The sequence below is a fragment of the Archocentrus centrarchus genome, unplaced genomic scaffold (genome assembly GCF_007364275.1).
Source record: "Archocentrus centrarchus isolate MPI-CPG fArcCen1 unplaced genomic scaffold, fArcCen1 scaffold_36_ctg1, whole genome shotgun sequence".
Lineage (NCBI taxonomy): Eukaryota > Metazoa > Chordata > Actinopteri > Cichliformes > Cichlidae > Archocentrus > Archocentrus centrarchus.
Window position 1 is genome coordinate 2,714,072 of NW_022060263.1, and position 14,242 is coordinate 2,728,313.

At 44.6% G+C, this 14,242-nt stretch overlaps 1 protein-coding gene across 1 annotated transcript in view; it reads left to right on the plus strand.

The window, feature by feature from the left end:
• The window catches only part of tmprss3a (transmembrane serine protease 3a), a 38,692-nt gene extending 24,478 nt beyond the window's left edge, over positions 1-14,214 (plus strand). Inside the window, exons 9-14 of the mRNA XM_030724475.1 lie at positions 87-252; positions 6,820-6,989; positions 7,672-7,767; positions 7,879-8,021; positions 9,352-9,504; positions 14,144-14,214. Of these exons, the coding sequence (XP_030580335.1) occupies positions 87-252; positions 6,820-6,989; positions 7,672-7,767; positions 7,879-8,021; positions 9,352-9,504; positions 14,144-14,173 (758 nt within the window). The 3' untranslated portion in view covers positions 14,174-14,214. The remainder of the gene's footprint in view (positions 1-86; positions 253-6,819; positions 6,990-7,671; positions 7,768-7,878; positions 8,022-9,351; positions 9,505-14,143) is intronic.
• The last annotated feature ends 28 nt before the right edge of the window (positions 14,215-14,242 follow it).

Here is a 14,242-nt window from a genome sequence, read left to right on the forward strand (position 1 = left end):
AAAACAGATAAGGTGGCCAAAGGCAGACAGGTAGTGTCACTGTGTTTGGTGTTGACATTATGAACTGCTTATTACTGTGTCCTCAGACTGTGGGTCCAGGCCTCAGTACAGCTCACGTATTGTTGGAGGTGAAATTGCCAAACCAGGCCAGTTCCCCTGGCAGGTCAGCCTCCACTTCAGGAATGAACACCTGTGTGGAGGCTCCATCATATCATCATACTGGATCCTCACTGCAGCGCATTGTGTGTATGGGTGAGTCAATCAGACACTGACAGTCTACATACTCTGCAAGCATCAACATCTAGTTCTGCTTAGATTCACCTGGAAGCTGATAAAACAGACTCAGTATGATTTAAACAGTACCAAATCACAGTCACCTCAGGGTGCTTTATACTGTAATGTAAAGACCCTACAGTAATACAGAGAAAACCCCAACAATCAGATGACCCCAGCATTTGGTGACTGTGGGAAGGAAAACCTCCAGAAGAACCAGGCTCAGGGAGGGGCAGCCATCTTTCACAGCTGGCTGGGGGTGACAGGACAAAAGACACACTGTGGAAGAGAGCCAGTTTAGCAGGTATAATGCTTACCAGTGATGAACACAAGTCTTCACTGTATTCACTGCCTTCTTTTCCTCCTGCCTGGCAGCTCCATTTTCAGCATCCTTTCCCAGTATATCCACTATCCCATCTTAACCTTGCTTTTCTATCCTTCTCTCCAAACCACTCAACCTGAACTGTCCCCTGATAGGCTCATTTCTAATCACCTCTAATTAAAATCACTGAAGCCGCCACCTCCAGCTCCGCCTCCTGTCTTTCTGTCAGTGCCACCATATCCAAACCATGCATCGTAGCAGGTCTCACTACCAGCTTGTAAATGTTCTCTTTCACTCTTCCTGCTATTCGTCTGTCACAAATCCTCCCTGATACTCCTCTCAACCCACCCCACCCTACCTGCTCTCCTCGACTCTCTTGTCCATTGCTTTGGATGGTTGCCCCCAGGTATCTGCTGTGACCGGTTGGGGCTGAGGGGAGAGAGACAGGACAAAAGACATGCTGTGGAAGAGAGCCAGAGATTAATAATAACTAGAAGCACTCAGAGAGCGCAAACCTCCGCCAAGGCCATAGGGTCACTGACGCTGTAATACGTGTGTCTAAATACTGTGAAATAATAATCTTTCATCTTTCCCAGACAACAATAACCCCCTATCCCGCAATAGTGAAGAATCCTTAAAAAAATTCCTGGATCCAGATCGTGATCCGGATCACCGCCAAAATTTAATCACGTCTTCCTCTTGTCATTTCCAACCACTCCACAAAATTTCATCAAAATCCGTTCATAACTTTTGGAGTAATCCTGCTGACAAACAAACGGACAGACCTCCTTGGTGGAGGTAATAATGATTAAGTGCAGAGTGGAGTATAAACAGAGTAAATAAGGTGAATGAAAAGAAACACTAGGAACCCCCCAGCAGACTAGGCCTATAGCAGCATAACTAAGGGAGGGTTCAGGGTCACCTGATCCAGCACTAACCCTTGAACAGGGTGTCTTCCTCCCCACTGTTGCCAAGTGCTTGCTCTGTAATTATTGTATATGTTTTACTTTACAATACAAAGAGATGACTGTTCGTTGTGAATTGACACTTTATAAATAAAATGAAATTGAATTCATTATTATCATAACAAAATTCTGTGCAATAGTTCCCATCTTAAAACAGAGTGTTTAAAACACGTACACAAACACGATATATAAACATACACAACAGGGACACAGTTATAAGGTCGTACTGTATTGCATGTTGTAAAGTCTTCAGTCTTTTAAGGTATGAGGTGTGTATGCAGGGGGGTGAGAGGGTTCACTGCTGTGGGGAAGAAGCTGCCCCCCCGGTCTGGTAGTTCCTGTTTCTCCACCTTCTTCCAGAAGGCTGAGGGACAAACAGTTGACCTTGTTGGGTGGAGTCTGCCCAGGTCAGGTCAGCTGTGATGTGAATGCCCAGGAACCTAATGATGTTCACCTGTTCTACCTCCTCCCCATGTATAAGGAGAGGAGCGTGTTGTGTCTTCCTGGACCTCCTGTGGTCCACAATGGCCTCCTTTGGGTCATGTGCTGGACCTCCTCTGTGTAGTGAGTCTCATCATTATGTGTAACAACTGTTGCCCATAGATTCATGATATGGTTCATCAACTCCACCCCTCTGTAGTTACTCCAGCGCTGCACATCACCGTTCTTCAAAATCAGTACCAGTACACTTCCTCTCACTCTGTTCAACATCCTGGCCAAAGAGTCCACTGCCCCCTCTGCTACACATATACATACCTGCACAGGTATGTCACCTGGACCACCCGCCTTTCTGTTCTTTATCTTCACAGCAGCGCTCAGTTCTCCCCTTACTAATTCTAATAACTCTGACACCTCCGTTGTTGCCACTGTTATGGACCAACAGGTTGTTTCTGTGAGGCTTTAATTTGCCTTTGCAAAGACTCAAACAGCAGCACAGAGCACAGAATCATTTATAGAAACATGTTATCTACCCGCCCGCCATGGTCACAGCATACAGTCAGGACATTCCATGCAAAAGATAGCTTCTACAGTATATCTTGTGATATAGGATTATATAAAGACAAAACATGATGCCTTCCATTCAGACATATCAACTTAACACAGATAATCATCTCTGCGTCATACAGAAATACTGTTGTCATGTGGAATATGCACTGTTAGTGTGCTATGAGAAACAAAACAGAGGCAAAACATCCATTTTAAACTGAAACGTCTGATTCTTCTTCATACTGTACATCAGTGGTTCCCAAAGTGTGAGCCGCGGTCCCCTGGTGGGCTGCAAAGGTACTGCAGGAGGGCTGCTGTAAGAACAGAAAGTATGCGTAGTTACATATTAATATACATGTATTTATATCAAAAGTGGATTAAACCTGGTAACAGGAGGTGGTCAGTTTGTGATATTACTCTGACCTTGTATTGAAGCCTGTGTCCCAGAGGCAGCTGGGTCACATATTAGCATTAGCACTTTACATATGAAAGATAGCAGTTAGCAAGTTATAGCCAACAGCCTGTGCTGTTTTCTTGTTTTAATCAAATTTTGAAGGAAATACATCACAAGTGCACAAGGGGGGGGGGGGGGGGGCTCTGGGTTTTAAGTGGGCCGCAGCACTCCTGACTTTGGGAACCACTGATCTACATGATAAGTTGGGATTAGGCTGCTGGCAGAGTCAGATCACACTGAACCAACTGGGCTGACAAATGATGATCACTCATCCTTAGCCGCACTGGAGTAACACACAGAACTACACAACAGGGGAACACAACTAACACTGGACATAATGGGACACATCAGGTCATAGTGGTGGTTGGGCTTGCTCAGATGACATCCTCATTCTGTAAGCTGTCTTTCATACGTCACACTTAGGTACAGACAGATGAGACATAATGCACACAGTCAGGTGGGTCCATCACACCTCAGAGCTGACCGGTGGCAGAAGTGCAGGCTGAGCTCAGTCAGCACTGAAGCTACAAAGCTGCTGCTTTCTGTCTGCTCGTCAGGTCAAGGTGATGCTCAGTCACATCCTTCACCTGTTTGTGAATTGGGGAAAGCAAAAAGTTTCCTGTCTCTCTGACCTTTCTGTTTTTAATTCAGGTTAGTTTCAGTCAGTTTGAAGGGGTTTAGCTTTAGTCTGAATCATTTTTGTATGGAGGGCATATCCCATAAACTCAGTGCAGGTATTACAATAAAAACAGAATTCTTTGAAAGCTGGACTCGTGGTCTCAGTAAACATGTACATCAAGCATCATCAGGCAAACAAACTAACAAATAATAACAATATTTTCAGTCAGTTTCACAAAATTCACAAACTCATCTACCCTGGTGTGCATGGTTTTCCCAGCCTCCTTCAAGTAGGTCACTTATGTTTCCAGCTGGTTGTCCCCACTGACAAGACCGTGGAGCGGCTGTGGCTCAGGTCATCTACCAGTCGAAAGGTTGATGGTTCGATCCCTGGCTGCTCCCGTCTGCGTGCCAGAGTATCATTGGGCAAGGTCCTGAATGTTCATCAGTGTGAATGTGTGAATGTTAGCTAGAAAACAGTGCTGTATGGATGTGTGTTTGAATGGGTGAACTGGTCCATTTACATAAGTAAAATGTTCTCACACCTTTTGTCCTGACAGAGTGAGCATAGCTGCCACTGACCCGTGGGGGGAGTCAGAGACACCATTTGTCTTCAAGGCAAGGAGTAGCTTGTGTTACAAGAGTGAGCACAGGCTGTATGCTGGCATGTGTTGCTGTAGGTGTGGTAAGGTCAAGTGTCAGCTGAGTTAGAGCAGCTGCATGTGTCTCCTGTCCTCCCCCCAGCCCCAGTCAACCCTGCCTGCTCGTCATCATCAGTTGGAGCGGTCTGCAGCCCCATGTCCCCTCTGATTCAGCTTCCTTTGGCAGGAGCTTGATATATGGTGAGGGCAGCCGTGTGGAGCTGCTGGGCTTTGAGGCCATTCAAACAGCATGATGTTTGACCTCCTCCCAGGAAATGCAGCTTGTCTCAAGCTCTGCTGCGATCTCCACTTAGAGACCTGTTTCTCAGATGGGTTTCCCAGCTAGTAACCTCAATACCCAGGTCTGCAGGGTGGTCAGTGCCACTGTGTATGGCAAACACTTCAGTCACATGAGCATAATATTCCTGAACAGGCTCATCATCCTTCTGTTTGCATGCAGAGATCTTTGCAGAGTCCATATGTGGAGGAAATGCCTTCTCCAACACACTGCACTGGGCTATAAGGCCTCCCTATTGGGGATATTGACACCTGATTGGTATGATCATCCCAATCATGATGTCATCTGTCTCCTGTAGGATAACTGCCAGAAGTCTTTGCCCAGTCTCCTGCTCCTGACTTCAGCACCAGCAGCTGCTGCAGTTCTGCCATGGTAGGACTAAACTCTGCAGAAAACAGCCAACCTCTTGCCTGAGTCCCTTTGGTGTAGCACATGAGTCATGGTTTAATCTGTGGCTCTGACCAAGAGCAAAGAACTAGGGGGCTGTCCAGTGCCGCACACCACTTCAACCATGGGCATTTGAGGGGCAGCTGGAGGGCGTGGTGGGGTATGGGAGAAACGTTGGAGGTGGCTGAGGTTTCTTTAGCTTGTTGATGTGAACCCTTCAGTGATGAATGTGCTGTGGTTGGTCCTAGAAGAATCTGCCTGTGCCAGATGATGTCCATCTGCGTTGTATGGTGGCAGGTGGAGGTCAGGCAGCTGCAGTCGTAACCCACACTGAGACTCTAAGGAGGGATACAAACAAGAATTTCTCTGAGAAGATTTATTTGTTTCATCATCATCCGTTTCTTTTCTTCTCAACATTTTCCTCAGCCTTTCTTTCCTTCCCTGCACTCTCCCTCACACAGATTTAATGTTTTCAGGCAATTTCCATTTCAACAAACTGCTCCTTTTAATTTTTCTATTGGCTTTTATCTCTTTTGTTTTCTCTTCCATTTGCATTAGCTGTATCCTCCATGTGTCTCTGTGTGTCCTGCTTCATTTCTTCTGCAGATGTGATCATCACACAAATCCAGTTTTTCACCACGATTTGTTGGTGCAGTCAATACAGCCAGGAGGACCCAGCATTTAAATACCTCTGCATTTAATCATTAGTTATTATTAATCTCTGTCTCCCCCCTCAGCAGATGACCCCCCCTCCCTGAGCCTGGTTCTGCTGGAGGTTTCTTCCTGTTAAAGGGAGTTTTTCCTTCCCACTGTCACCAAGTGCTGCTCATAGGGGGTTGTTTTGACTGTTGGCTTTTCTCTGTATTATTGGAGGGTCTATACCCACAATACAAAGCACCTGGAGGTGACTGTTTGTTGTGATTTGGAGCTATAAAAATAAAATTGAACTGAATTGAATTGTTATGGAAATCTGAAATAAATGGAGCTACACCAACAGGTTGTCTCTGAGAGGTTTTAATTTGCCTCAAACAGTCTGCAGAGCTTTGGACAAACAATAACTAGAAGCAACTCATCTACCCACCATGGTCACAGTCAGAACATCCATGCAAACCACAGCTTCTACTATATATTTTATATTTTGTAATGCAAAATATAAACTATATATTTTGTATTATAGGGGTATTACAAAAGTATATTTTGTAATATAGGATTATATAAAGACAAATTCAGCCATATGACTTCACACAGTGAAGGGCAGAATCTCAACATCGCACACTTGGACTCGACGCGCTCCATCTCCCTGACTATCCCACTTTTCCTTTGCTAACTTCTTCCTTTAATGCTTTCCTTCACTTCTTCATTCCACCACCAAGTCTCCTTGTCTTCCTTCATCTGTCCACAGGACACACCAAATACCTTGTTGGCAGTTTCTCAGCACTTCAGCTGTACTCTTTGCTTTCACTGTGCAGTTACATTACCTGTCCCCTTGTAGAAACCCTCCATCTACCTTCCTTCTCTCCATCACTTCAGCTAGCTCTCTGCCTTTCAGTCATAGTCTCTACATTTTAAGTCCCTACTCTCCCACCTTTCCTTTGCTCTTGCTAACCCAAACACAGCTTCCCACCCTCCTTCTCTTCTGTCTCCATCCAACAGTAACACAGTTTCCACCTCCACTTCAGACATCATGCTCATCTCCTTCATAAAACACCAGCATCAGGAACATTTCTGGAAATATTTTGCAGATGTTATCGCCGGTGCTGTTCAAACTTTTGCATCAGCTATAAGATGAATAATGAGGCTGATGGAATAACAGCGGCAAAGACTGAGCTTACAATATTTGCTGTGTGCTGATGATCTCTGCTGTTTATGTTCAGGTTTATAAACTCATCCATGTGGACGGTCCACGTGGGGCTGACGGAGCAGCTGCTTCACGGGGCCCAGGCTCTGGCTGTTGAGAGAATATTATACCATACTCGCTACCGACCCAAAGGACTGGACTACGACATCGCACTGATGAAGCTGGCCAAACCACTCCAAGTTAATGGTATTAGTTTACTTCAAGACCTCACTGACTACAACCTTTATTTCTCAACAGCACTCCCCAGTGTCCACCCATGAGCACAGCTATAAGATGCTGCAGTGAAATTAAGTTCAAATGTTCCAGCCCCCCCCATTTTGATTTGACCCTTTTATTTAGACCATATGAGTGTGGATATGAGCAGGACATTTTCCCATTGAGACCTGATGTGTTTTCAAAGTGTTCCTTTCATTGAGCAGTGTATAAATTATTGATGGCATTATTTGTTTCATGTATTCTGACTGTACTTTTATAGCTTTAAACCTTTGCACAGTACAGTCACATGCTGGAGTGCACTTCATGTCTGTCAGATTTTCTAATTATTGACTTCTATCTAATGAGCTTGTTGTCCTGTGCGGTGGCTTTTCACTCACTGTCCTCCCCTGCCTCTCTCTCAGGTTTCTTGGGGTGCCACTACCCAGATCATATTTCTGAGACTCACCTCTCTCCCTGCTGCATGTTTTAGGGGAACTGCTTTATGTCAATCAGCTGATTGCTGAATCAGCTAGGTCTAAATTGCTGTTATTTGTAAGGCTTGGAGGCAGAATAGGGATGTAGCTACCCATTTCTGATTATGGCAGAAATTGTGCACACAGCTGTGGCCAGTGTGTGTTGTAGTCTGGGGGTTTGGTAACACTTTCCTCCACAGGCTCTGTGCAGCCTATCTGCCTGCCCAGCCATGGAGAGGAGTTTAAGGAGGGCACCCTGTGCTGGATCTCTGGTTGGGGCGCAACAGAGGAAGATGGTGAGTGTAGGCATCTAAAGCTTTTTTGTAGCCTGTTTTTCCACAGTTTGGTTTTTGTGTGTTTGTGTTGGGAGCACCTAATAATGGTTAAAATTCATTTCTTTCTTCTAGGAGACACTAGTGTGGTTCTGCGCTCAGCCAAGGTACCACTCATCTCCAACCAGAACTGCAGCAAACCAGAGGTTTACAAGGGCTTACTCTCCTCCTGGATGATCTGTGCAGGATACCTGGAGGGAGGAACTGACTCCTGTCAGGTACAGCGGCTTTGTTTTATGGTGGATTATGTCAGTACAGGTTTGCCCTTTAGGGTTTTAAGACTGTTGTTACTATACTGCTACAGTATGGCTACTGATGCACAGACTCACTGACAGCTGAACTAACCATCAGCAGAGTTATGATGGTTTATTCAATATCTTTTTTATATAGTGACAAATCATAACAACAGTCGCCTCAAGGTGCTTTATATACAGAGAAAACACCAATAATCAGATGACTCCCACCCTCCCCTATCAGCAAGCACTTGGTGACAGTGGGAAGGAAAAACTCCCTTTAAACAGGCTCGGGGGGGGGGGGGCAGCCATCTGCTGGGACCAGCTGGTGGTGACAAAGATAGAAGGTGAAAGCTTCAGTTTGTCTACATCAGTGTCAAACTCGAGGCCCGCAGGCCAGATCCAGCCCGAGATACAATTATATTCGGCCCGTGAGATCATTTCATAGAATTATGATTAATGGGCCGCCGGTAAAATGCACTCTCACCACTTACACTACAAATCCCACAATGCACTGCAACAGCTGCCGCAGGTCAAGACCTGTGCACTAACTCATTTTCCGTGTTGCCAATGACACAGTGATCAGCAGATAAAAACATCAGTCAGCACTTTTTACAGTGACATGTAAGCTAACCCGACCCCCAAAAATGTCCAAACAAAAAGAGGACCTTGAAATCAGGTGGGAGGCAGAGGACCTGATCACTGGAGGGAAAGTCGTGTGTTTTTTCCACGTCTGTGACGTGCGAGGAAAATAGCAGATTGGTGGGATGGATTTGGGAGAAGATGCAGAGGGAGACCTGCACAGGTGAGCTGACAGACCTCATTTCAGGCTGCAGCTGAATAATTAGACTTTATAAATCAAATGTAAAATCAGGATTCAGCTTCATCTGATGGAGATTCAAGTTGTGTAAATGATGACAGCAGATATTATAAATAAATGATATATTTGATAAACTGTTATTCTGTCTATAATGATGTCAGAGTGGGTCAGGCTGATTAAAGTGACTCGTCATGCTACACATCCTCCATCCATCCAATTAACATGGAGGCTCCGCCCTTTATTTGCCCATTGCCATGGTGAATCCTGGTGTTGGCGCTCTATTGATGATGGCTTTCTTTCCTTACTCACGGACGCGCTAACTTAGGGTGATCATACTCAGCTGTTCTGGAACAGGAAACTCTGATCTCAGAGTTGGTTTTTAGACTCAGTTTGTTGGAGCTGCTGGAACAGGGACCTGATCTGTGAAGAACTGCTGATTTGATTTGTAAGATGGGGACTTACCTTCTATGCATGTTTGCCCATGTGTGTCTGCAGGGGGACAGCGGAGGTCCTCTTGCCTGTGAGGACTTGTCTCTGTGGAAGCTAGTTGGAGTAACCAGTTGGGGGATTGGCTGCGCTCAAATAAACAAGCCGGGCGTTTACACCCGCATCACACACGCTCTCAGCTGGATCCACAAACAGATGGAGGTCAGTGCAGGACAAACTAGGTTCTCTTCAAGGTCCTGATCTTACAAAGGTTCAGCCTTAACCTTGGTTTAAGACTAGAGCTGAACCTGTTTCACATCCAGTTTTCCACAGAGGTAAAAAGTAGGTAAAAAGTAGTAGACTACTTTCACCCCACAGAGGGGTGAGAGTAGTCTTAAATTCTTGCCGGAACTATGTGACAAAAACATTTTATATATATATATATATTAGGGGTGGGACTTTAACGCGTTAATTTCGATTAATTAATTACGGGGAAATTAACGAATTAAAAAATTTAACGCATTTTAATCACACTTTGCACCGTGGAACGTTTCTCAGTGCATGAGTTCCAGGCATACAGATTATATCGACGCACAATGTCCAAATTCAGGGGCCGCATCCTGCGAAGGACCCGGCCCACGTAGACCAGGTCCTTCGCAGCCCAGGAAGACCACAAAGGCTGGAAGTGAGCAGCTAGCCTTCATATCAGCCTCACCTGCCCTCACCTCTGCATGTCGCCTAGTAACCGTGAGTGCGAAGCACAGCTGTGTAAAAGCAGCTGGTTAAACGGAGAACGCACTTTTTCTGCTTTTTGTGGTTTAATTTTAATTCTTTATTCAAAATAAGCTGTTAAAACAAGCATAACAACATCAAGGAATACAGCTGAGTGAATGATTAATTTCAAACTATATTAAGTGAGACATTAATGTTGACTAAAACTATCCAGTTATGATGCTTAACTTTAATTTCAGGAGTTTGTTTATCACAGGAGCACTTCCACCCTTCATTGGTCTGTGTAGTAGACTGGTGGGAAAATAAACAACATTTTGAAGTTTAAGCTTATGTATATTGATTCATTCATCAACCAAACTTAAATTAATATTTCTCATGTCAAATATTAAAATGTGATTAAAATGTGATTAATTTTGATTAATTAATTACAAAGCTTCTAATTAATTCAATTAATTTTTTTAATCGAGTCCCTACATATATGGTAAATGGACTAGTTCTTATATAGCGCTTTTCTACTCAGAGCACTCAAAGCGCTGATACATGTTTTACATTTACCCATGCACACCCATTCATACAAGCACTTCCAATATTAGCTCAGCTAAGTGCTCTTTAATTATCTAACATTCACACGTCGGAGAGCAACTTGGGGTTAAGTATCTTGCCCAAGGATACACTGGCATGTAGCCTGGAGTAGCCAGGAATCGAACCGCTGACCTTCCGATCAGTATACATGTGATGTATACATACATACATACATAAACACGGTTATTATTGGCTCTGGAAAACCCATGTCGTAGCCTGTTGAATGGCCACGTCCTGTCTGCGGGAAATATGTAGAGCCTTTTATATGGCAGGCTAGACCCTCCCACTTTGACACCTCATTTGGCCAATCATATTAAGACATAGATTTTTCAGAGCCAATAATAACCAGAGGGCGTCAAGCAGCTTTTTCAGGTGATTTTGGTGCAGCCAGTCACATGATTGGCTGAATGAGGTGTCAGTCAAATGGGAGGGTCTAGCCTGCCATTTAAAATGCACTACACACATTCCTGATCAAAATCTTAAGACCAGTTAAAAAATTGCAAGAATTTGCATTTTGCACTATTGGATCTTAAGAAGGTTCTAAGTAGAGCTTCTCAATGCTAAAAGAAGAAATCAGAGCAAGACATAAAAACTTTAGAGCAGGGAATTTATTGAAAACTGCATTTACACTCAAACATGATTTTTCCAGCTGATCAAAAGTTTAAGACCATAGGCTTTAAAAGCCAAAAGCTGTGCAAAAATTTGGATTCCATGTCATTTTCTGTCAAGTCTTTACACTGTCCAGACCTCCTGATGGCAAAAGCAAAAAAGCTCACTGACTGAACGTGGTAGGATTGTTGAGCTGCATAAGCAAGGCCTCTCAACGTGCCATCGCTGCTGAGGTTGGACGCAGTAAGACAGTCATTTAGCATTTTTTAAATGATCCTGAGGGTTATGGAACAAAAAAGTCAAGTTGACCCAAAAAAATTTCACCAGCGCTGAGCCACAGGATCCGATTGGCTGTCCGTCAAGACGCGGGACGATCCTCTACCCAAATTAAGGCCATTACTGGTGCTGACTGCAGCCCAATAACCATCAGACGGCATCTGCGAGGGAAGGGCTTCAGAAACAAAAAGCGTCTTCAAAGGCCACGTCTTCCTCAACGCCACAAAACTGCCGGTTTGGACTTTGCAAGGGTGACCAAACATGGGGCACTGAAAGGTGGAAGAAAGTTGTCTTCTCTGATGAGGAAAAATTAACCTTGATGGTCCTGATGGCTTCCAACGTTACTGGCATGACAAGGAGATCCACCTGAGATGTTTTCTACACGGCACGGGGGGGCATCATGGTTTGGGGTGCGTTTTCCTTCAGTGGAACAGTGGAGCTTCAGGTTGTGCAGGGGCGTCAAAGAGCAGCTGGCTATGTGGACATGTTGCAGCGGGCGTCCCTCATGACTGAGGACCCTCGTCTGTGTGGTAATGACTGGGTTTTTCAACAGGACAATGCTGCAGCTCACAATGCACGCCTGACAAAGGACTTCTTCCAGGAGAAGAACATCACTCTTTTAGACCATCCTGCATGTTCCCCTGATCTAAATCCCATTGAGAACATTTGGGCATCAGTTCCAGACAGTGGATGCCCTTCGTGAAGCCATCTTCAACACTTGGAGCAATGTTCCCACTAGCCTCCTGGAAACACTGGCATCAAGCAAGCAAACGATTGTTTGAAGTGATCAACAAGAATGGTGGAGCTGCTCATTACTGAGTCCTTTTTTTGAAACTTTGATTTCTGTCTTGAGGGGTTTTCAGGGTTTTTTGAGCTTTGGTCTTAAACTTTTGATCAGCTGAAAAAAATCATGTTTGAGTGTAAATGCAGTTTTCAATAAATTCCCTGCTCAAAAGTTTTTGTCTCCTGTGCCGACTTCTTCTTTTAGCATTGAGAAGCTCTACTTAGAACCTTCTTAAGATCCAATAGTGCAAAATGCAAATTCTTGCAATTTTTTAACTGGTCTTAAGATTTTGATCAGGAGTGTGTCCTGTGGAGGTTAATGGGGTAAATGTAGTAAAGAGAAGCTGGAGAGTTGAGGCTCCAGCACCAACAGTTCAGAAACAATTTGAAATGAGAAAATTATTAGCTGATTAGGTCGTGTTTTAGACTGCGTATTACTAGCTGATCTATTCTGACCCAAAGTGCCGCTGTGACCGGTTCTGAATGACAGCTTTACAGCAGACAGCCGCCCCCCCTCTTCAGGTACTGCGTACTGGCGCAGAACCTTTTAGTGGTACGCAGTACTGGACCGTACCGGCTTACTTTCACCCCTGGTAAAAACCATCGTGTCTGCCAAGGTTCTCAGACTGATGCATTTTATTATTATCAGTGCACGTGTAGTATTCCTTTGAGGCTGATCTAAGGGTAACTTGTTTTAATTTCTCAGCTGGTTTAATCACACCCCCTTCAAAAGGTCAAAGGTCAAATTTCTTGATTTTCATGCTCAGTCCTTTTAACAGCAAGCACGCTGGGCTACATGCTCTGCACCCCTGTGAAACAAGATCAACAGCAGAGACCAGACTGAGTTTCTTCTGCCATTTTCATTTCTGTCACAAAACAAGCAGCACTCGACCAAAAGCTCCACCAAGGCAGCTCGCTGTGTGGGCAGGATGTGCTCTAAGGGACCTGAATCCGTGCTGAATAACTGAACTGAATGTTGTGTTTGCTTCATGTTAGTTTTGTTCTTTTTAAACGTCCTTTAAGAAGTTTGTAGTGCAGCCAAACTGTGATGAGGGCAGCAGGACAGGTTTGATTACACTCAGATAACAGGCACTGATTTCTAAATGCCTGGACAACAATAACTGAGCTTATTACATATTAATGTACTACAGTATGTGAGCCCATTCTCTCTCTGGACACTTTACAGATATAATGTATTTTGGGGTCAGCTTGAAAGAAAAGCAGATGTGAAATGTAAAAGTGGGGTCAGAGGTCAAATGTTATAAGGCCTTTTGTCAATTTTTGACCAGTAAATCATGAAGTTGACCTTGGTGGATGTTTAACACGTCCCACATCAGATCACTGAAAGCTTTTGAAGAGGATGGCACGCTGCTGAAACGTCAGCTGCAGACTGCTGGACGTCCTGTTAGAACCTGACCAGGTGAACATCCATCACAGCAGCTGCTGGTTCTCCTCCTTTAAGGACACCTGAGAGCAGCAGGTCACAGGGTAGTCTCATCAGCTCTGACAGCCAATCAGACCACATGGATCATCAGCATGACTCCCTTTAACTCAGGCCAGCATGTGTGAAGCTGCAGGAGCAGCCAATGAAAACAGAGCCATACAGAGGCTTTGTCACCTGTGTGGTGTTTGTGGTCCACCCAGCAGACACAACGCCTTTAGACTCAACATATTCACTTTGTACTGTACAAACTCAACCACTTCTAGTGGGAGTATTAACAACACACTCTGCATCATTTTAGGACCATCGTGTTAACATCTGTGCAAACTCACAGGCTTAGGAGAGCCATGAGGGTTTCAGCTGGAGCCCTGCAGCTTGGTGTGAAGAGAGTGTGGTTTAAAACATTTACGGATGAGTAAGTGTCTCTGTATGTTTCAGAAAGAAGAGGCTCTGAGAACAGACAACTGAACCCTGTCACCTCCAGTCACCACGCTGGACGTTTCCACATCCGACACAAAGAGCCTGCAGAGACAAACT